We start from the raw sequence: 21,483 nt of genomic DNA, 5'->3' as shown, positions 1-21,483 counted from the left end.
GACACTGGAGGACCATAATGCACAGTTGCATTTAGAGTCCTCACAGTCGAACGTAGATCAGCTGCCCCTGACTTGAGAAGAAGACGCGTTGTGTGCTCTTCCTAGCCCGGAGAATACTCTTTTCTCTGCCAGGTGCTGTCAGCCTATGATTAGAGTTCCCAAAGGGGTGGGCGGGCAATAGGTTGGTTACCCTATCTTCCTTGAGGGTCCTCGCAGCCAGGCCTGTATCACAAGGAGCAAGCCCGTCACAAGGGAAGGGTTTTGGGGGTTAAACCCCTCTCATAAGGGGTCGTCCATAAATGACGTAGCTTTTTGGCGGGGAGGGGGGTGTTTGTGATTTTGTGACGAAGTGTGACGATAGAGGGGTAGGGGTTTATGATATGCTACGTAGCTTTCTACTAAGCTCATTGAAGAAAAAAAAGAATTTCCTTATTAAAAAAATTTTTACTTGCATTAAGCAGCATTATCTATTGAATAAAAAAAAATAAAATACAATACATATTGCATGATCTATTTTTTTCCATCACATAAAGGTAAATAACAAATAATGGACATAAATGCCGGCTTCCTTTTATAAGACATGCAACTATCGGACGCAACAATTGTATCATTGGTTTTGAAATCCTGCGTAAAGAATAATCAATAATGAAAGAATAATGTGTATGAAAATCAATTTTACTAAAATGCTTCTCACGACCAATAGTTTGTTTCTTGCACTACACAGCACTGCACGCCGCTAAGGTTGCAAAGGAAAAAAATCTAAGTTTTTGGCATTGTGTCATTATTCTAGAAGTTCCTTATATAGTGTCTACAGGACTTCCTAAAAGAATTCCTCCAATAATTTCTGAAGGAGCTCCTCTAGCAGCTTTGAAAGGAATTTCTCATGGTGTTCTTTATAGGTTTCCCCAACAGAAGGAACTAGGAATTCCAGGAATAGATTCCTAAAACATCCCAAAAGGATCTGGAGGAATCCTCAAGGAAATCTCTCAAGGAATCCCTCAAGGTACTTTCAGAAGAATTTCAGAAGAAACTTCTGGAGGAATCTTGAAAGAAAATTATAGAGAAATTCCAAAAGATATATCGTGCGGAGTTCCTGGAGCAATGCTAGATGGAACTTATGGAGAAATCTTGAATAAACTCTTGGAAGAATCTCAGAAGGAGCTATTTATAGAGTCTCAGAAGAAACTCCTGGTTCAATTTCTGAAGTAAACACGAAATTGAAGGAAGCCCGGAAGGAGTTTCTGAAGGAGCCCCGAAAATAACTTTTGGCAAATCCCGGAGGATATCCAGATAGAACTCCTGGTGAAATCTAAGAAAGGAAATCCTGGAGGAATTCCAGAAGGAGTGAATGGAGGGATGCCGGAAAAAGCTCCTGGAGGATTCCTGGTGAAAAAATCCTGGATAAATCCTATAAGGAAGTCCTCGAGGAATCTCAGAAGAAACTCCCAGAAGAATCTAGGAAGGAATTCCTGAAGGAACCCGAAAAAGAACTCCTGGAGGGGTTTTGAAAGAATGTCAGAGGGGTTTCCGGCAGAGATCTCGGAATGAATATCTGAGTGAATTCCTGAAGGTAACCAAGAAGAAACTCCTGGAAGAATCCCGAAAGGGACTTCTTTAGGAAACCCAGAAAGAAGTTCTGATGGAATCTCAAAATAAATTCAGGTTAAAATCCCTGAAGAGATGTCCGAAGAAAGTGCTGGTGGAACAGAGGAGAAGAAAACCTTGAAAGAGTTCCCGAAGGAAACCACTGATAATTTTTTAGGAAAACCTTAGAAAAACTCCGGAGAAATCTCAGAAGGAACTTTTAGTAGAATCTAAGAAATAACTCCGGAAGGAGTTCTTGGAGAGATCTCTGAAGGAACCCAGGAATACAAAAGAGAGGAAATCTCAAATGGAATCCCAAAGGATATTCTTGGAGAAATTTCAGAAGGAAGTGCTGGAGGAATTAAAAAGGGAGGAATTCTCAAAAATGGGAATCCCAAAAGAAACTCCTTGGGGAATTCCAGAATGAACTGCTGAAAGAATGTTAGAAGAAACTCCTGCAGTTTCCATCAAATGTCATGGAGAATTTCATTCAAATGAAACCAAATTGATATTCTTAACAGATTTATTGGTGAGCAAACTAATATCTTCGAAAGAGCTCCTAGGCTAATATGGTATTGAACTGTGTTGGGAGCATCAACTTCCTATTCTTCGGCATTAAGCAGAACGATGGGTGGTTTATTGAGTCATTAGCTTTGGTGATAATCGTCATTAGTGGGATTCTATCCCTGGTCCTCGGCGTGGCAGTCACGTGCTTTAACCATCACACCAGATACGCTCCACTGTCGGCAATTCTTGCTATTGTTGTTTTTTTCATAATATTCGTTAAACATACAAGTTAAAATTTAAATCAGAACTAAGTTTCGAGTTTTTTTCGTTACTTGATTTTTGACATGAACATTTTTTTGAGGGGGGGGGGGGTTGTTTAACAAGCTACGTCATTTATAGAAGGGGGTATCCAAATTTGTGACGAAATGCTACGAGGGGAGAGGGGGGTATTAAAAATCGCCTCAAAAAAGCTACGTCATTTATGGACGCCCCCTAAACGATCTTCCATGCCCTAAGCGTCCCTCCGCCCTTTGTCGCCTTTTCTGTAAACGGGTCTGACGAGGAGGTAGTGAGAAGTCGCTGGGAAGAACCAAATGATCGCATTGGAAACCGATTACGGGTTACTCATCCTTTCTTTACCGTGCTAGGGATAAGGACAGAAGCAGCACTTCCACGAAACACCCTAATGATGCAGGATCAACTGAATATTGCTAGGTGAGATCAACGATGCCATTCAACGCCTCAAGATCAATTTGGCCGCTGCTAGGGATGATACATATTGCAATTGAACTCACGAAGGTGGGCCTGAAAAGGTTGACCATTTGTCTGCACCGACTAATTGTTAAGATCTTACAAGCGTTATGACAATCGAAGAAAGGGAAGGCAGGTGTAACTTTTCCTATCCACGAAAAAAGACTACAAATAAGAGTGTTAGAACTTCCGAGCGATCGCCATTCCGTGTGCCTAGATCCTAGATCATTTTCCGTCGTCTATCTACTATAACGAATGATTTTGTAGGATGTTATCAAGCCGATTTTTCCGATGACCGGTTGATAACACAGCGCAACATTTTTTTGTCTCAAGGGCAAACTTATGTGTCTCTGACGGATTTTGGGCCGCTGAATCCGAATCCGGGCTCAGATTTGCTCCAGCACGTCACAATTTTGAGCTATACGTCAATTTATAGGACAAAATATGCGATTTTGGGCTTTTTTGACTGCCAGCCATTAAGCATGGATACATTTGTTTTAACCAATCAATGGATCCATTGGTCAATTAACATCTAAATTATCACTCATGCAAAATATTTCGTTTTACAAGATCAAATTTGATAGATTGAAGCATTTTATGTCAGTATGTAAACTTGCATGCAACTTTTGGAGGGTGAATTGTATGGGAAATATCGGACCTAACATAAATCGCCTAATCAAATTCGATTTGGTAAGACGAAATATGTTGTATGAGTCGCTAATTTTGATGTTAATTGACCAATTTATCCATTGATTGATTAAAAAAAAAATTTCCATGCATAATGGCTTGCAATCAAAAAAGCCCAAAGTCGCATTTTTGCTCTATACATTGAGGTATAGCTCAAAATTGTGACGTGCTGGAGCAAATCTGAGCCCGGATTCGCATTCAGCGACCCTAAATCTGTCAGAGACACATAAGTTTGCTCTTGATACAGACCAAAACTTGATTTTTGTTACGCTATGTAATGGACCAGATCTCTATGTCTTGAACTGGTGGCTGTCGTACACCGCACAGAGCTATGGGAAATCGGATCGAAAACGGTTTTTCCTAAGAAGCTTACAAAAAAAAACAATTGACAACAATTGACAGTGTGCAACACTATGTGGAGATTTCGAATGAACACTTTTCTCTAGTAGAGTTTGCATCTCGACGGAATCTACGACAGAGTGATGGGATTTTTTGTATGTTTAACATTTCGATAGAGGGTGTTATGCGAACTTCCAAGTGTAGCACCACGTCTTTCAGTATTCTATTGGAAAAAAGCCCATCCGGAGATAACCTACAAATGAATGAATCGTCGGTTTCCTGCAATAGTGGCACAACTCAAAAAATGTGAATTTTCAGAATGAACGTTTGAAAATTCACTTATTTCTCTCATCAATTGACAAAAGTAAACGAATTTTGATTGTTGAAGCATAGGAAGGGACTGAAGGACTATCTGTTTAATGAATTTCGGGTTACTATTTTTCAACAACTATTGAAAAAGTTGATTTTGAGTTGTGCCTTTATTGCGGAAAATTGATGAAAATGCGAAAATCTCGCGTTTCTCAACGAATTTTAAAACAGATCTTTGTGAGATGAAAGTTTACATAGTTTTTCATCATTTCATCATTCAAAATCTCAAAAATGGCAAATTTTGAGTTGTGCTCCTATTGCAGGAAACCGACGAAATATTCGTCCATCGCGCAACAATAATAACAATATCGCAACCGGCATTTGTTGTGACAATCCACCCAATGCGTCATAAGATTGTCTCAACTTGAACAGAATAGAATAAAGATCGTGCACCATGAGATTTGAGATTTTTAAGCCTTCCATTGCGATTTTTGAGAGGTACCTTCGAATTGGTAAACACCGCAACGCTGTTGATGATCCAACATCAAACAGTTTCAATTTTGGTTTAATAATAATCGATTATTCACGAGTTGAAAAGTATGCAACAAATTCAGCTTCCGTTTTGTCTCCAACAATTTTTTTCTAGATCATGTCATTATCTGTTGCCGGTTGGGATGACGACTATTCGCTGTGCTTTCTTTATTACTTGTTCTGTGTCTATTTTGTCTGACAATTCTCTTCACTGGCCATGGAAATGCAGAGGATTTCACGGTGAATTATTCCAATAAAATCCAAATCCCGTGATAAGCGAAGTGCGCGTTAAATTTATCTAATATATTAAAAAACACTTGGTATAAAGCTTTTTATTAATTCTCGTACATAACTTAAAGGTAAAATAAAAGGATCACCAGCTACAGTATATCAATCCAAAGAAAAGCTTCAAAAACACTTATCTAGTATGCTCCAAGAAAGGTTTCATTTCGAAATCGGCTCAAAATCCAACCAAATGCCCCCCAATGGCATGGTCAGGAATTGCTTGGGGTCCAACTTCATGGGTTCTTTCGTTTTGGGATTGACCGTGATTTCAAAATTCTTCACCAGCTCGTACAAGCAACGCTTGACTTGCATACGGGCGAAACGCATTCCCAAACATTGACGTGGTCCATCGCCGAACGGAATGAAGCATCCCTTCTCTCGGTACGGGCCGGTACCACCGGTTTCTGGACTAAACCGATCCGGATTGAAGGTCAGCGGATCGTCGTAGTATTCCGGATCACGATGCATAGACCAGATGTTGATGATGGCACAAATTTCCTTGCCAATGAGCACGTTTCGTGAATCCGTTAGGGGCAGCTCTATGGGTTCTGTGCACTTCTTGGATGTGAATGCTGCTGGAGGCCACAGACGAAGACTCTCGTTAACAACTTGCTCCAGATAGGGAAGTTCGAGAAGAGAATCGTAGGGTACAGTTCCATTTTCAGAAGTGACCTTCAGAAGCTCTTGTCTCAATCGTTTTTGTACCTCGGGGTTCTTTGCGATTTCATACAGCATGAACGAAATAGCTACGCTTGATGTTTCAAATCCATCGATAAAGAATGTCACTCCGTGAGCAGCCATATCAAGCTCCGATATTTCCTTCTTGTTTCTCAAACTGATTAGATAGTCCAGATAATCTGCTCTGTTTGTACCGCTCGCTTCACGGTGGAGAATAGCTTCTTTCATCAAATCGGTGAAGAATTTCTCCAACGATTTTGGAACTATACCAATTTGAAAAATTTTCGCCAAAGTAGGGAAATTCATGATAAATATCATAACCAGAAACGAAGAAAATGATTGCTCCATCAGCTTCCGTCCTTGTTCTCGAATTTCTGGTTTTTCACTGGTAAACGATTGAGCATCACAAGCAAATATACAGCTGGAAACAACATCCGTAGTAAATTTAGCTGACAGCTCTTTGGCATCTTGAACAGTTCCCCGATTTTCCTTCACATATTTGGTCATTCTGGAGCATACGTCCTCCACCAATGGGAAGAGCGCCTTCATCTAAAAATACATAAATAGCTTTATTTCAGAAACAGCGATACACAAACAAAACCATTTCCAATAACTCACTCGAGAAGTCGTGAACGCGGGTGTTACTTCAGCACGTTTCGCCTTCCACTCCTCGCCGTTCAACATGAATGGATTACGCCCAAAAAGTGGATCGATCTCTTTGTTTGTCATCTCGCCGAATTCGTTATCGTGAAAGTTCTTGAAATTTTTCGACAGAACGTCTTTTGCTAGCTCCGGTGACGTGATCATGATTCGCGGTGACCGATTGCTGAACACACCGACAAATTTGTACTTCTGTTTGTAGTCTCTGGAAGATCATTTGCATTATAATTGCGTTGATTGAATAGATATTTCACGGTGACACGCCTTGGCGCAACTCTCTCACCTGTATATTTCATCCATCTCATCCGCGACGGGTCGCCGTTGCAGCACAAACGACGGGAAGCTACCCAGTCCGGGTAAGGGGCTGGGACCGGGAACATTGAGTTTCTTCCAGTAATTGTTGTTCCAGGTCAGATAAAGATAAATGGCTGCTACCGCCGACACGATTAATGTGATTGTTAGAATCATTTTTTACCACTGTTCGAGGTGCGAGCACCACCTCTCTACGAAAACGACAAACGCGAACTGATGCGGCATGTGTGAGCGCGAGAGTTATAAGTTCCGATGGTGATTCGAATAATTGCACACACTCTCAGTGGGTTCTGAATTTTGACTGCGCGTGGCAAATGTATGTATTGGATCAAACTCTGCTGCTAACATTCTGCAGAGATTATGTGCTTATCAAATTTTATTCAATAAATTCTATCATTCGAGCGCGGTGAATCATGATCGCAAGTATGCTAAATTTAGATAGAAACTTTGTGAAACTGTCTCTTTTTTTCTGATGAAGGATATGTATGTATCGCGTGAATTCATGAATGAAGTTCAAAATTTAAAAAAAATATAATCCTTTGACGACCAGTTGCATAAATATAAGCCGATTGCGAGCGCGTAAACAATGCGTAATCAGAAGGTCTGAGTACAACCACTCTGTTTGTTTACTCGCTTTACTCAGATCGTAGACTTTTTCACATCCATATATCGTCGGTTTCCTGCAATAGGGGCACAACTCAAAAAATGTTAATTTTCAGAATGAGCGTTTGGATATTGGCAATCTTGAAGCATCTCCTACAAGTTCACTAATTTATCTCATTATTCGACAAAAGTAAACGAATTTTGATGAATCATGGAGAGAGACCGAAGGACTATCTGTTTAATGAATTTTGGATTACTATTTTTCAACTACTATTGTAAAAGTTGACTGATTTTGAGTTGTGTCTTTGATGCGGAAAATTGGTGAAAACACGGACAGAAATGTTGCCTGATTGATATAACCTTCTCCATAGTTCTCTCAAGCCTACAAGATATTCTTGGCATAATTCCTTCATATGGTTGATTCACAATGTTTTGATGTCTACATCAAGCATATGTTTCGTTTAAATGAACATCATTGAACATCAACCATCAAATGTTTATACCAAGCATATATGTCATCACTTAAGCCTTGCTTGAACCCGTGTTGACCGCGCGTCCTGACTGCTGTCCGCTGCTCAGTCATTGTTCATCATGGCCGCGGTTGTTCAGTGACGACGACGATATTGTTGCCGCGTTTTGATTTCAAATAACTATTATCGTTGTGCCGTGTCGGGATTGCGTAAATCGTTTCTTTCGGGAGAAATTGAAATGTAACTCCGTATAATTGATTAGTGATTGCGAACGAACAAGAGAAAATTGGTTTCCGATGATCTGGTGGTGGATCGACATTACAATCTACACAAAGCGGAGTGCAGAAATGATGCAGGACGATTCCTCCGGAAATGCCGAGAAACTGGGCGACCTGCTTTTATCATTCCATCCTTCAAGCCACCGGCCGGACATATCACGAACACCCACCGATGGTTCGAAACGACGACGGACGACGTGACCGAAGAGCACTGATCTTCTTCTTCTTCTTCTTGGCGTAACGTCCTCACTGGGACAAAGCCTGCTTCTCAGCTTAGTGTTCTATGAGCACTTCCACAGTTATTAACTGAGAGCTTCCTCTGCCAATGACCATTTTGCATGTGTATATCGTGTGGCAGGCACGAAGATACTCTATGCCCAAGGAAGTCAAGGAAATTTCCTTTACGAAAAGATCCTGGACCGACCGGGAATCGAACCCGTCACCCTCAGCATGGTCATGCTGATTACCCGTGCGTTTACCGCCTCGGCTATATGGGCCCTTGAGCACTGATGCCTGCCACAAATAGACGAAAAGCCCTCTCCTGGTCGGCTGTTACGGCCAGTGGACTGCACTTCCGGAACGATGCCTCTATTTAAATTAACTTGTTTAGTGTTAAAATATGCGGAATTATTCGAACAAATCATGAGGAAAAATAAAAAATATGCAAGGAAATATTTTGCTAATTAAACGTTCCTATAATGGTCGTATTTTAGTCTAATATGCTACAATTAGAACATATTGCACTAAAATATGACCATTATAGAAATGTTTATCCAAATTTTAAAGCTTTTAATGATTCTAGAAACACAACATAACCTCATTTGAATGAATTTTAAGTTAAGCATAAGCATGCTTGAATCTACCATGGGAAGAAATGAGCTGTCAAACCATCAACTATAAATATTGTTGATGTGAGCAAAATATGGTTGAATCAAGCATATTCCCAAGTAACCACGAAGCCGTATATAAGTGCATCAATTTTGCTATATATTTATATTTAAAATTGTGCATATAATGCTGCATTACTTTAAACACCTCATTAAAGCAATATTAAAGTCGAAAAGGGCCCCACTAAAATCAAATTAATGCAACATATTGCAGCACGTTGACAGCCATTGCTAAAGTATCATAAATGCATGTGCTGTACATTTGCATTTACACATGCTAAATACGTGCAACACGAAAAACCAAAACAAAAATCTATTTTTAGCACCGCTTCATTATCGGCGGTACTAATGCCCCCCATACATGAATGTTTTAACCATTATTTTTTTGTCGCCGGGTCGGGAGTCGAACCAGAATTGTTGAAGACCGCTAGATGAGTTCCATACGCGCTGGCTCCTTGGACCGTTCCTGCTGCAGTGATCACAACAGATATTTCATTAACTAAAAGGAAACTGTTCTTCTATCTGAATCATTGCAGTAGAGGGCAAAACAACTATGTCATGTGTAATAGTGTCCCTGTAATCACATTCTGATAATCACTGATAAATACATAATGCATTTTAGAATATATTTAATCAATATCCGCATACTGCTCACGTGCTAATTGTGGTTTCCATCATTATTGACATGTGATAGCAGCCAACAGAAAAGAGAAAAGGTAATCTCTCAAAAGGTTTTTCTGAAAATGTCGTCGATCAGTGGTTCAAACGGTCGGGAGTCGAACCAGACGTGTTGATGGCCGCTAGAGTAAAGTTGTTCACTCTTCTTGATAATATTTGTTTACCATTAGAGTCAAGCTTTTATAATTGTATTGTTAGAGCAACCTTTGCTAGTTTGTACATTGCATTTATTTTGTTTTTGCAGTGTTGAATTATTGAATTGACGTATATCAGCATTTAATACACCCTAATGTAAAGAAAAATGTAATGCATCATTACATTGATAATGCCAATCTAAAGGATTATTGCATGACAAGTGTGGAATTACTGCATTTCGCATTGCAAAGGTTGATATCCAGTCTAATTCGTGCAATGATATAATGCTTGTGGTTACTTGGGTTGTTTTGCTCTAATCAGTTCATCAATTTAGGTCATTTCAAGCTTCTGTTATGCTTCATCCTATTGTTTTATGCGTAATACAATCTCAAAAAGGGATTATATAAAAGTCAGTGCACAAATATGCTTGTTTGCGACCGTTATATGATTGATGTAACTTTATTTTTTTCTCCGTGAATGCAAAAATCTCGCGTTTCTCAATGAATTTCGGAACGGGTCTTTGTGAGATGAAAGTTTGCATAGTTTTTCATCATTTGCCATCAAAATCTCAAAAATGACAAATTTTGAGTTGTGCCCCTATTGCAGGAAACCAGTAGCAGTGCAGTAGCATTGGGCAACTTTGAATCGATATTCTCAACATCGATGTTTTTGTTCCGATTAATCGATTTTTTCAATCGATGTTGAAGCCCCACGAAATCGACCGAATCGATTTTTTACATTCGATTTTTGTTTCGATTCAAAAATACTAAATTTCTTTTTATTTAAATGCAAAATGAAAAATTTTACCATTAAAAAAATTACATAAAATCAAAGTACATAAAATCGAGGGTCTATATGATCTAGGGTCCACTAAATCGAGGTATAACTGAATATCTCAGGTTTCTTGAGCAATCCTTCCCAAGAGTTTAAGTTAATCTTTAAAGGATTCTGGAGAAATCCTTCTTATGGTCGAGAAAGTCTCTTTCAGAATTTTAACGCATCCTTCTCAGGTTTCTAGGTCAGTCCATCTCTGGATTTTTTAGAATCCCTCTCAGGATTCCAGATAAATTTCCATTAATAATGTGGAAGATCCCCTCTTAGGATCCCTCTCAGGGTTCGGAGGCAATCTCTTTCAGGATTCTAATGGAATGAATACTGCAGACAGTTTCTCTCAGGATTCTGGAAGATTGCTGGTTTGATATTTTTCAGTATTCTGAATGAATCTCTCACATATTTTTGGAGATTATAGAGGAGTCTCTTTGAAAACTCTGGAGGGACTTTTCTCAGCAGATACAAAGTATGAGGAAAGGGACGGGCCAAGGATTGAACCAAGGGCCTACTGCATACGAATCAGAATTGGCAGCCACTAGAACGCCAAGCCCGTCTTCAAAGTTTGCCCCGGGGACAACTAGTATTTTTTTTTAAACTTACCTTCCTATTGCATTAGGGTCAATTTTAAGCCTAACCGTACGTCAGCAAGCGATTACGAATGTGATGCACTAGGAAAATAAAATAAGAGGAAAGATAGAAAACTAAGAATGCTGCAAGGGACAATCACAAACAATTTTCAAAGCAAATATACTCCCGAACCACCACTTAGGTGATTAGTCGGAACTGCCTAAATAGAATTTTTACCTAATTTGATTTCGAAGTTGCAAAGAAGTTTGAAAAGGGCAAGTGGCTTGCAGATGCAAAGAGGTGTCGAGGCTTTTAGATGTAAAGTGGGGAGGGTCAGGGGGTTTTCAAGGAAGTTTTTGGGGAGGGAGTCAGAGGCGCTTCTGGGCGTTTCAGGAGGTTTCAGATGGCTTTTATATGGCTTTATATGCTCTCAGTGGGTTTCAGAGGCGTTCTAAAGCGTTTCAAGGCGTTTCAGGAGATTTCAGAGGTATTTTAGGGGGCTTCAGAGGGTCTCAGGTGCGTTTCACATGGAGTTCATTTGTGTTTTAGAGGCATTTCAAGACGTTTCAGGATGTTTGGAAAGGTTTTTGGGGGACTTCAGAGACTCACAGGTAAGTTTTACGGAGGTTTCACGGGGGACTACAGAGGTATTTCAAGACGTTTCGATGCGTTTCAGGGCGTTTCTGAGTCATTTTATGGGACTTGTGACCCTCTCGAGCGAGTTTTACGGAGGTTTCTTGGGACTTTCAATACGTTTCAGGGAGGTTTAGGAAGCCTCCGAAGCTCTCAGGTAAATTTAACGGATGTTTCATGGGGAGTTGATAGGCGTTTAAAAGCCGTTTCAAGGCGTTTTAGGGCGTTACATGGCATATCAGGAGGTTCCTGGGGATGCTGGAGATGGGGAGGCTCACAGGTAAATTCCACGGATGTTTCAGAGGCGTTTCAAAGCGCTTCAAGGCATTTCAATGCGTTTCAGGGAGATTCAGGGCGTTTCAGGGCATCCCAGGAGGTTTCAGGAGGGTTCAAAGGGACTTCAGCGGCTCGCAGATGAATTTCTCGGAGACTCAATAGAGGCTTGGGAGGCGTTTTAAAGCGTTTCAAAGCGTTTGAAAGCGGTTCAATGCGTTAAAGTTCTCAAAGGGGTGGGCGGGCATTACCCTATCTTCCCTGACGTTTCTCGCAGTCAGGCCGGTACTACGAGGAGGTAGTGAGATGTCGCATAATAGAACTAAATGGCTGTATTGGGAACCGATTACGCGTTACTCAACCCTTATCCTGCTAGGGATAAGGACAGAAGCCTCTTGATGGATCAACGTAAGCCGACCAAACGATGGAGGCAGCACTTCGATGAATATGTGAATGGTGCAGGAAACGCAAACATTGAGGAACAAGGCTATGGAAGAAATCCATTAGCGTAGCTAGATTTTTCTTTTTTCTCACTCACTCTCCTAAACTAGCACGAGAAAAAGCGGGATGCGAGAGAGGGGGCCTGTACCCCCTGTTTCATACTTCTCTTTCTCGTGTTTGCTTAGGAGAGTGAGTGAGAAAAAAGGAAAAGCTAGCTACGCCAATGAAGAAATCGCTTAAGGTTGATGATAAAAACCGATCAACTGTCATACTGAGTGAGGTCAACAATGCCATTCAACACCTCAAGATGTTGACATAGTAGGCAATCGCCCCTGCCCCGAGGGGTTAGTTACCCTTGACAACCATAGTTGTTATATTTTCCTAGCAGTCAGTTTTTGACTAGACTCCGACCAGTGTGATCGTTAATAAAGTTACTCCGAAACTTACCAGTGTCCGTTTCATTCCGAAGCTCCCACTTCAACACAAGAACAGTTAGGCAGCTGGTAGGGATGATATTGCAACTGAACTCAAGAAGGTGTGCCCGAAAAGGTTGGCCATTTGTCTGCACCGATCAATTGCTAAGATCTTGGAAGCGAAGAAATGGAAGGCAGGTGCAAGTTTCCCTATCAAGATGCCCAAGGCTGTGTGTGTATAAACCTCATTCTTAATGCTCTTAGATGGGTAAAGTCTCTATAAACAAAAAAAAAAATGCTCCTAGGTACAGCTAGTGTCACTCGTAGATTTGGTTATCTATACTCAAGGAAGCTCTTCGAGGCCCTTAAAGAATCATCGTACTCACCACTTGATAGATCATATCTACCTGGGGCTGTGTGAGTATGAACCTCAGTCATGAAGCTCTTAGATACAACCAAATACGTTGGTAGATCCGATCAAGGGAGTTCTTGTAAGTCCTCAAACAGGAAATGAACGCGTTTCAGGGGGCTCCTTCTTTAGGGTCTCAGGGGTGCTTCTGGGGTTGCTGGGGTGATTCAGGGTCGTTTCAGGAGATCTCTCTAGAGGCCTTCAGGGGTTCTCCGGGGTGTTCCAAGGAGTCTCAGGGGCGTTTCATGGGATATCAGAGACGTTTCAGAGGGCCCAGGGGGGTTTCCGGGTGATATCTAGAGGTCTTACCGGCATTTCAGGGGGATTCAAAGGTTACCAGCACACAGTGGTTCCATTTGTTCAGGGAAGCGGTCATAAATCACTTTCTTCGTTTTTGAAGGCCAGAATCATTATAAGTGACCAGAAATAGCATGGTATGACTAAAAGAGTACATTCCAGTGCATTTTCATGGCCATCACTTGAAAAATATGAACTTTGAATATTTTTATTTATAATAAACGAAAATATCATTAAAAAAAAACCTTTATTTTGCACAGAAATATGTAATCAAATATTTTTAATTATTATGAAGAATGGGTCGAATTCTGAGGAATTTCTGCTAAGTATTACACATTAAAACATGTATAGCACGACAGTACCGTAATAGATTCTTGTGAATACATCAGTATTAGCATTACAATTGTGATTTTATTAGTAGGTTTTATTTCTGCAGCAATAAAATAAATATATGATACTGAAGATTTTTCTCAGAAATAAGGTAGTTTGCAATGTAGAAACACAGAAATATCATCACAAATCGAATTAGTATGTATAACTGTACCCATTGCCCAAAAGTAATAAATCTGAAACAAAAGTAACAATAGTGTTATTACAGAATCAATTACTTCTAAATTATTTCAAACAAATATTCAGGATTAATTCACAAAACGTACGTAAAAGGAAATTTTTCAACCATAAAAATATTGCTTTACACAGATATATGTCATATAATTCATGGGCCTGCGTTTTGCACAATGAAAAAGATTCAAGTATTTGTCCTGTCGTATTTGTTTCTTACAATTGCATTGGAACTGCTATCCAATGATGTAGTACGTGGAATTTTAATGAAATATAGCTCTACCCAATAAAAGAAATATATACAAATACCCGTCCTCATTGGAATGTATTCGACGCCTGCAATAGTATCAAAGAAATCAATTTGTATACTACGATTTAACGTCAATAAATTGATCAAATATTCCGATTTGGGAAGGGAATATGAAGAGTTATGTCCAGTAAATATTACTTAAAGAACGTATTTACTCCTTCTTCTTCCAGCACTGTAGTTTCAGGTACTGGATGGATTTTGAGGAATTTTTGTAAATGTTGGCAGCAAAAGCAAATTTTTTTTATCAAATTCGATGATTACAGATGTAAGTTTTGACGAGGCCAAATGAGAATGGTTGTTATGCAACTATTCATAGCTCAAGTCATACCTTCAGAAATGTATTTTTGTTCATAATTAAAAAAAACATTTTCAAAGTTTTTTTTTTTCAAACAAAATGCAAACAAAATGTCCCTCGATTATTGTAAAAAGCATTGAAATATCTCCTGTAAAAATTTCAGTCATTTTGGTACGCATTTGAGACAATTACAGAAATACTAGTATATATATAATTTTATAGTAATTTTAATACATATTTTTTATAAAATTAACGGGTAACTTCCAACACATCCTACAAACTTGTATGCAAATATTTGCAGCTACAACCTTCACAGATTGATTCTCCTACTCAAATCTGATCATTTGCTGGCGGACGATTGATTAAATGTGGTTAAGAACATGTTTTAAATGTTACATGAATTTTTATTATGTATATATTCTATGTGTAAAATTATGTGCCTATTACTCACATCCCCATTGGTCCAAAAACATCCAGTACCGCTTTTTGGCGCTTCGAATTGGAAGATAATCATCTATTCCGATTCACTGCGTTGAAAACCAATTGAAAATCTTCTTGGTTTTGTTATACGAAGACGTGGTGTACAACTCAAAAGTCATGTGATTTTTCAACAAATTTTGAGACCGTAAAATTGCATAACAGTACTCAGGCTCTCAAGCAAAATATGCAACAGAAACTAACCTAAAAATGGCTTTTCTGCATTCTTGGGAACATAATTGATTTATAAAAAATATACAAACTCATGAATTAGAAAATCAATTTTTCGATTTTTGGCCTCTGGCGGTACCACTGTGCAGCAGGTCTCAAGAGAGCTTCAGGGGTTCTCAGGGACATTTCAGGGGGTACCAGGAGATTTCAGAGGCGTTTCAAAGGGATTCTATCTAGTTTTAAGGGGTACTATAAGGTCTCAAGGACGTTTAAGGAGGTTTCATAGACATCTCAGGGGGGCCTCAGAGAATTTCAGGGTGGTTCCGGAGACCTTAGGGACTTTTCAGAGGACCTCATGGGTTTCAGGGAGTGCCTGGGGTTTCAGGGGTGCTTCAGAGAGTATCATCGGAGTTTAGGGGATCTCAGAGGCATTTCAAGGGATCTCACGGAATCTCAAAGGGGTTCCAGGAGGTCTCAGGGGCGTATCATGGGGGCCAAGGCGGTTGCATGGGGATCCCTGAAGGTCTCAAGGGCTTTTCAGAGTATTTCAGTGGCGCAGGACATTTTCAGGATGGCGCTACAGAAACGCTTAATTCAAAGTTATTCCCTAGACAGATGGAAGGTCCAGAAGCTGATTTTGCTGCCGAGATCAGAAAAGCCTCCAGGGAGCCCAGCATCGTTCAGATCAATATGTTTGCTGGACATTGGACACCCTCAGAAAGCTCCAGGAGTCCTGGAGAGGATCATCCAGGCTCATACAGTGCACGGAAGGTGAGCGTGGTCTGTTGAGGCGGTAATTCAGATTCCGAAAGGGAGTCTCTACGGATGAAATCCCAGTATTTTGAAATGCCGATGAAACCCCAATGCCATTGAAATTCTCCAGAAACCCCCTGAAACGCCATTGAAAACCCCTTGAAGCGCCCATGAAATGATAACAAACGCCCCCGAGACCTCTCGGAACGACTCGTGCATTAGGGTCATTATGACTCAGATAGGCATACCGAGTGTATACAATGTAGGTGCTGAGCGCCAACTAATGCACGAAGAAGGTTAAAACTTTCCCGAAACGTTTCAGAAATGCCTTGAAACGTCCCTGACTACTATTGAAAGGCTCCTCTGAAATCCCCGTAATTCCATTGAAACGCCACCGAAAGCTATTGGAACGCCCATAAAAGGCTCCTGGAATCTTCTGAAACACCCATGTAACCCCTTGCAACTCCCTTTGTTGGGCTCTCTGGGAACTTCTTGGAAATTCCCTTAGCATTATTTCAAATGTCCAGGAGCAAGAGCTGTTCTTGCGAAGTAAGGTGTCCTCGTTAAATCCCTGACAGTTCCACAAAATTCCCTCTTTTTAAGCCCCTCATGCACCAGCTCATGACATAGATTCCAGTATTTCATTTTCGATAGCAGGCCATAAGCGAGGCTGGCTCCGTCGATGACCGTTTCATAATTACAATGAATTCGACGCTACCCGAGCGTTCAACGCTACCTAACTTCCAACATGTCTACCTTTCAATCATCTCACGTCCATTCATCAAAAAGCTCCCGTCATTATCCTTGTAGGGCTCATATTGCCACAGCTGTAATGACGTTGGTATCCAGTATGACCATGCTGAGGGTGACGGGTTCGACACCCGGTCGGTCCTGTAACTTTGTGTAGTGGAAACTTCCACGACTTCCTTGGGCATAGTGTAATCTGGTGCACATTTCCGCTCGCAGTACGAAATCGTTGCAGAATTCGTTGAACTTGTGGAATAACTTCTGTGTCCCCTTATTCGTGTCTCTTCATCGACTGCAATAATTTCAACGCAGTCTTTCAGTGTCGGATAAGTAAGTAAGTAAGAAAACAGCAGGCCCTGCGCGCGAGCGGCTGCGTTTTCGAAATTGTCACGCGTTTTCTTGTCTCCGCGTTATTTAGAATATGGTCGACCGAATTGAGACGCGGCTGGTGGTGCTATGCCTTACATAAAGTTTATATATTCCAATCTTACCTGACGATTTAGCGGATCACGTAGTGTTGTGTAGGGTAATTCACGATTGTTGTGAGAGTTTGCCTTATTCCCATAGGAGTACTGGAATTCGTTTTCATTTTCGCGTGATTCCCGTATTCGTGTAATTTAGCGAGTTTGTTCCTGAATATCATTTAGGTGACAAAACGTTGACTAAACGTATCCCTTGGACTCAATCCTTTCACTAACAACACTCAAATTCCCGTGACACCGAGGCCTGGAAGAACGTAGAGGTCAATACATACCTTTCTTAGGTGTCCAACGACTTTTCCTTTCCCATTCCTCAGCAGTCACAAGAGCGAGGCCAGTACAGCTCTCGATCGTCTGGGAGGATTGCGTCAATATTGACTTTGAGTCGGTGATTGGCCCCAAATCTCTGTGCTTTTGTAACGGATTGGAAGGAGGATAGGACTTAAAAAATGACCACGTTTGTCAGGAGATGATCTTGAACTATTTATTGGAGGTGCAGATCGATTATAACTACACTGTTTCACTTTGAAATTGGTTCAAAATCCAACCAAATGCCCCCTAACGGCATAATAAGGAATTGTTTGGGGTCCAACTTCAAGGGTACTTTCGTTTTGGGATTGACAGTTATTTTGAAATTTGTAACCAGCTCGTACAAGCAACGATTCACTTGCATGCGGGCGAAACGCATTCCCAGACATTGGCGTGGTCCATCGCCGAACGGAAAGAAGCATCCCTTCTCTCGGTACGGTCCGGTTCCTCCGGTTTCTGGGCTGAACCGATCCGGATTGAAAGTTAGGGGATCGTCATAGTTTTCCGGGTCACGATGCATGGACCAGATGTTGATGATGGCACAGATATCCTTTGCAATGGTCACATTTCGCGAATCCGTTAGGGGCAGCTCCATGGGTTCTGTGCACTTCTTGGATATGAATGCTACTGGAGGCCACAGACGAAGACTTTCGTTGACAACTTGTTCCAAATAGGCGAGTTCGAAAAGGGAGTCATAAGACACAGTTCCTTCGTCAGTAGTGACCTTAAGAAACTCTTGTCTCAGTCGTTTTTGTACTTCGGGATTATTTGCGATTTCAAACAGCATGAACGAAAGAGCTACGCTTGATGTTTCAAAGCCATCAAGAAAGAATGTCACTCCATGAGCTGCCATGTCTAGCTCCGATATTTCTTTCTTGTTTCTCAAACTCATCAGAAAGTCCAGATAGTCTGCTCTGTTTGTTTCGCTCGCTTCACGATGGCGAATAGCTTCACTCATTAAATCGGTGAAGAATTTTTCCATTGATTTTGAAACTATACCAATTTGAAACAATTTCGCCAAGGTAGGAAAATTCATGATAAATATAATGGTCAGAAACGAAGAAAATGATTGCTCCATCAGCTTCCGTCCTTGTTCTCGAATTTCTGGTTTTTCACTGGTAAACGATTGAGCATCACAAGCAAATATACAGCTGGAAACAACATCCGTAGTAAATTTAGCTGACAGCTCTTTGGCATCTTGAACAGTTCCTCCATTTTCCTTCACATATTTTGTCATTCTGGAGCAAACATCTTCTATCAACGGCAGGAGAGCTTTCATCTGCAAATATATAGATAACTTTGTTTAAGAATCATGCACTTGAACAATAATGTACAATATCTCACTCGAGACGTCGTAAACGCGGGTGTAATTTCAGCACGTTTCACCTTCCACTCCTCACCGGTCAACAAGAATGGATTGCGCCCAAAAAGCGGATCAATCTCTTTGTTTGTCATTCCGCCAAATTCGTTATCGTGAAAGTTCTTGAAATTTTTCGACTGCACGTCTTTTGCTAGCTCCGATGACGTGATCATGATTCTCGGCGATCGATTGCTGAACACTCCGACAAATTTGTACTTCTGTTTGTATTCTCTGGAAGATCATTTGCATGTTAATTGCGTTGATTGGATGCGTATTCTTATTACTCCGTGTCACGTTCTGAAATCTAATTGATTCCATATTTGCTGTGTGCCGTACTTCTACTATATTAGAGTCACTACATTTCAGCGTAATGTTTACATTGGATTTACTATTAGGAGAAAATCGTAAGGAACTCCTAAAATAAACCAAGGAATAACATATGCAGTAATTTTATGAGGAATTAGATTTTCAGAGACCACGAAATAATCCAACTAAAGTCAATCATAAGGGCAATTTAGCTTAACACGTAAAAAGAATAACAAAGTTGGTATGAGTGTGTTGTTTTTTCGCTTCTGATTGAATAACTTTCTTCACGATCATCGGATCGTTTTGCGGCCGACGTAGGTTTGTTTATTTTTCGTGCATCAAACATACCATGGTTTGTTTTTTTTTTTCGGAGTGATTTTTTTTTTAAGAGATGACATCCACCATAGTAATAACTCCTATGTAAACTTTGCGCTGAAATTTTGGAAACATAAAATGGAACCAAAACGGAATCCGAAAAGTGAACTGGAACGAGACCTTCTACCAACCGTGTCTTCGCACAACTCACGCACCTGTATATTTCATCCATCTCATCCGAGACGGGCCGTTTTTGCAGCAAAAGTGACGGAAAGTTTCCCAGTCCGGGTAAGGGGCTGGGACCGGGAACATTGAGTTTCTTCCAGTAGTTGTAGTTCCACGTGAGATAAAGATATACGGCTGCTACTGCCGACACGATCAAGGTTATTGTTAGGATCATTCTTTTATTAGCTCCGCTTGAGGTACGAGCACCACCTCTCCACAAACCCGACAAACGCGAACTGATAAGGCGTGTGCGAGCGCGAGAGTTTTAAGTTGCAATTGAGATTTCCATATTTGCAGGATGCAATGTTACACTTGAAATGACCGTCCGCTTCCCGAGTTCAAAACTACTGCAAACGAGATTAATTACTGGGGTTATTAGTCCATCGTTATCGGTTAGTACAGATAGTTTTATTTTAATTTGTTTTTTTCGTGCATAATTCCACGGTTTCTCATGTTTTGCATTTAATTAGAACTCCCTTAAACTTTATTTTCTAAGGGCAAATAAAAATTTTCTGTAATAGATTGGTTAGGCTTTCAATTTCAAGTATCATGGGAATTCCAGAAGCGTTTCGGGTACCCGTGGGTTCCTTTGGGCTTCCAAGAGGTACCAAGGCTGTTTAGGAGATTTCAGTAGGGTTCTGGAGGGGCTCCCAGGTTTCAGATAATATCGGGGATCTTTCCCCTAAAACATTGTTGAAACCATATGAAGTGCCTGGAGTGCCCCTGAAATCTCTTCGAATCCGCTGAAATTCTCCTGAAGTCACATGAAATCCCTGGAACGTCCTTTAAATCCACTGATACCCCCAGAAGCTTGAGCTTGAGCTTGATTGACCGCCAGCAGTTGCTACTCCAGTATCGCCAGATCAGCTACACTCACACAAGGAAGATGGGATAGCTGCTTGGGACTGACAGGAACTTCAGTGTGTGAGCGTTGGTGGTTTTGTATTTTTAGGCGACAATGGCGCCTGCTGCGTCAGGTTGCTGGTCAATGGGGAAGGGGAGGGAAGTGATGATTGCAATCGCTTGCCCACATTAGGCCGTTGAATCCTCTGCGCCTGCACAAGGTCATGCGGATGTTGGTGTGTTGGTGGGAAATGTTCTATTTTTGGCAGATAGATCATGCATTATTGCAGGGATGCCAGGCGTAAAGCGATAGATTGTGTGAAGATTACTGTGAAGCGGCACAGTCCGCTTGGTTGCATAACTTGTGGGCGTTATATATGATAGATTGACACTGTGCTGTGATGAAGGTTGGAAGGAAGGGAAACGGCTTTTTCAATCCGTTTCTGGTTCTAGCGATCGCTACGAACATACGAATATACATAACGTATATGTAGGAGAGAGAGTGAAAGAGAAAGTAGATAGAAAGGTACAAAGTAGGAGGAAAGGGACGATCCTGGGATTGAACCCAGGACCTTCTGCATATGAATCAGAAGCGGTAGCCACTAGACCACCAAGCTCGTCAATCCACTGATACCCCCAGAAGCCTCCATTAACCTTCTGAGGTCTTTGAAACACTCCTGCGGTTGCCTCTGAAATATCCAGAAATGCCCCTAGAATTTGCTTGAACCACTTAAGATCTTCAAGCTCATTCAAGAGCGTTCTGAACTTCCAAGGG

General features: G+C 40.9%; 2 protein-coding genes across 2 annotated transcripts; both read right to left on the bottom strand.

Moving 5' to 3' along the window:
• Positions 1–4,979: 4,979 nt before the first annotated feature.
• Positions 4,980–7,092, bottom strand: LOC115260834 (probable cytochrome P450 28a5). The gene is made up of 3 exons (XM_029862155.2): positions 6,614–7,092; positions 6,289–6,535; positions 4,980–6,219 (listed from the first exon to the last, which is right to left on the bottom strand). The coding sequence occupies exons 1-3, from the start codon at positions 6,796–6,798 to the stop codon at positions 5,152–5,154; spliced, it is 1,500 nt and encodes a 499-aa protein (XP_029718015.2). The 5' UTR covers positions 6,799–7,092; the 3' UTR covers positions 4,980–5,151.
• A 10,716-nt stretch (positions 7,093–17,808) lies between these two features.
• LOC115260167 (probable cytochrome P450 28a5) lies at positions 17,809–20,115 on the bottom strand. Its single transcript, XM_029861067.2, has 3 exons — positions 19,856–20,115; positions 19,004–19,250; positions 17,809–18,938 (listed from the first exon to the last, which is right to left on the bottom strand). Exons 1-3 carry the CDS (start codon positions 20,038–20,040, stop codon positions 17,871–17,873), a joined length of 1,500 nt encoding a protein of 499 aa, XP_029716927.2. The 5' UTR covers positions 20,041–20,115; the 3' UTR covers positions 17,809–17,870.
• Between the last annotated feature and the right edge of the window lie 1,368 nt (positions 20,116–21,483).

This window comes from Aedes albopictus, chromosome 3 (assembly GCF_035046485.1).
Source record: "Aedes albopictus strain Foshan chromosome 3, AalbF5, whole genome shotgun sequence".
Lineage (NCBI taxonomy): Eukaryota > Metazoa > Arthropoda > Insecta > Diptera > Culicidae > Aedes > Aedes albopictus.
This window is presented reverse-complemented; position numbering and strand designations above follow the sequence as displayed.

What these genes read in the sequence shown, in the direction of transcription:
- LOC115260167 (XM_029861067.2), bottom strand. Translation starts at nt 20,040, where the DNA reads ATGATCCTAACAATAACCTTGATCGTGTCGGCAGTAGCAGCCGTATAT. An exon ending in GAGATGGATGAAATATACAG is followed by an intron (nt 19,251 to 19,855) that starts GTGCGTGAGTTG and finishes ATGATCTTCCAG; the next exon opens with AGAATACAAACAGAAGTACA. An exon ending in CCGCGTTTACGACGTCTCGA is followed by an intron (nt 18,939 to 19,003) that starts GTGAGATATTGT and finishes ATATATTTGCAG; the next exon opens with ATGAAAGCTCTCCTGCCGTT.
- LOC115260834 (XM_029862155.2), bottom strand. Translation starts at nt 6,798, where the DNA reads ATGATTCTAACAATCACATTAATCGTGTCGGCGGTAGCAGCCATTTAT. An exon ending in GAGATGGATGAAATATACAG is followed by an intron (nt 6,536 to 6,613) that starts GTGAGAGAGTTG and finishes ATGATCTTCCAG; the next exon opens with AGACTACAAACAGAAGTACA. An exon ending in CCGCGTTCACGACTTCTCGA is followed by an intron (nt 6,220 to 6,288) that starts GTGAGTTATTGG and finishes ATGTATTTTTAG; the next exon opens with ATGAAGGCGCTCTTCCCATT.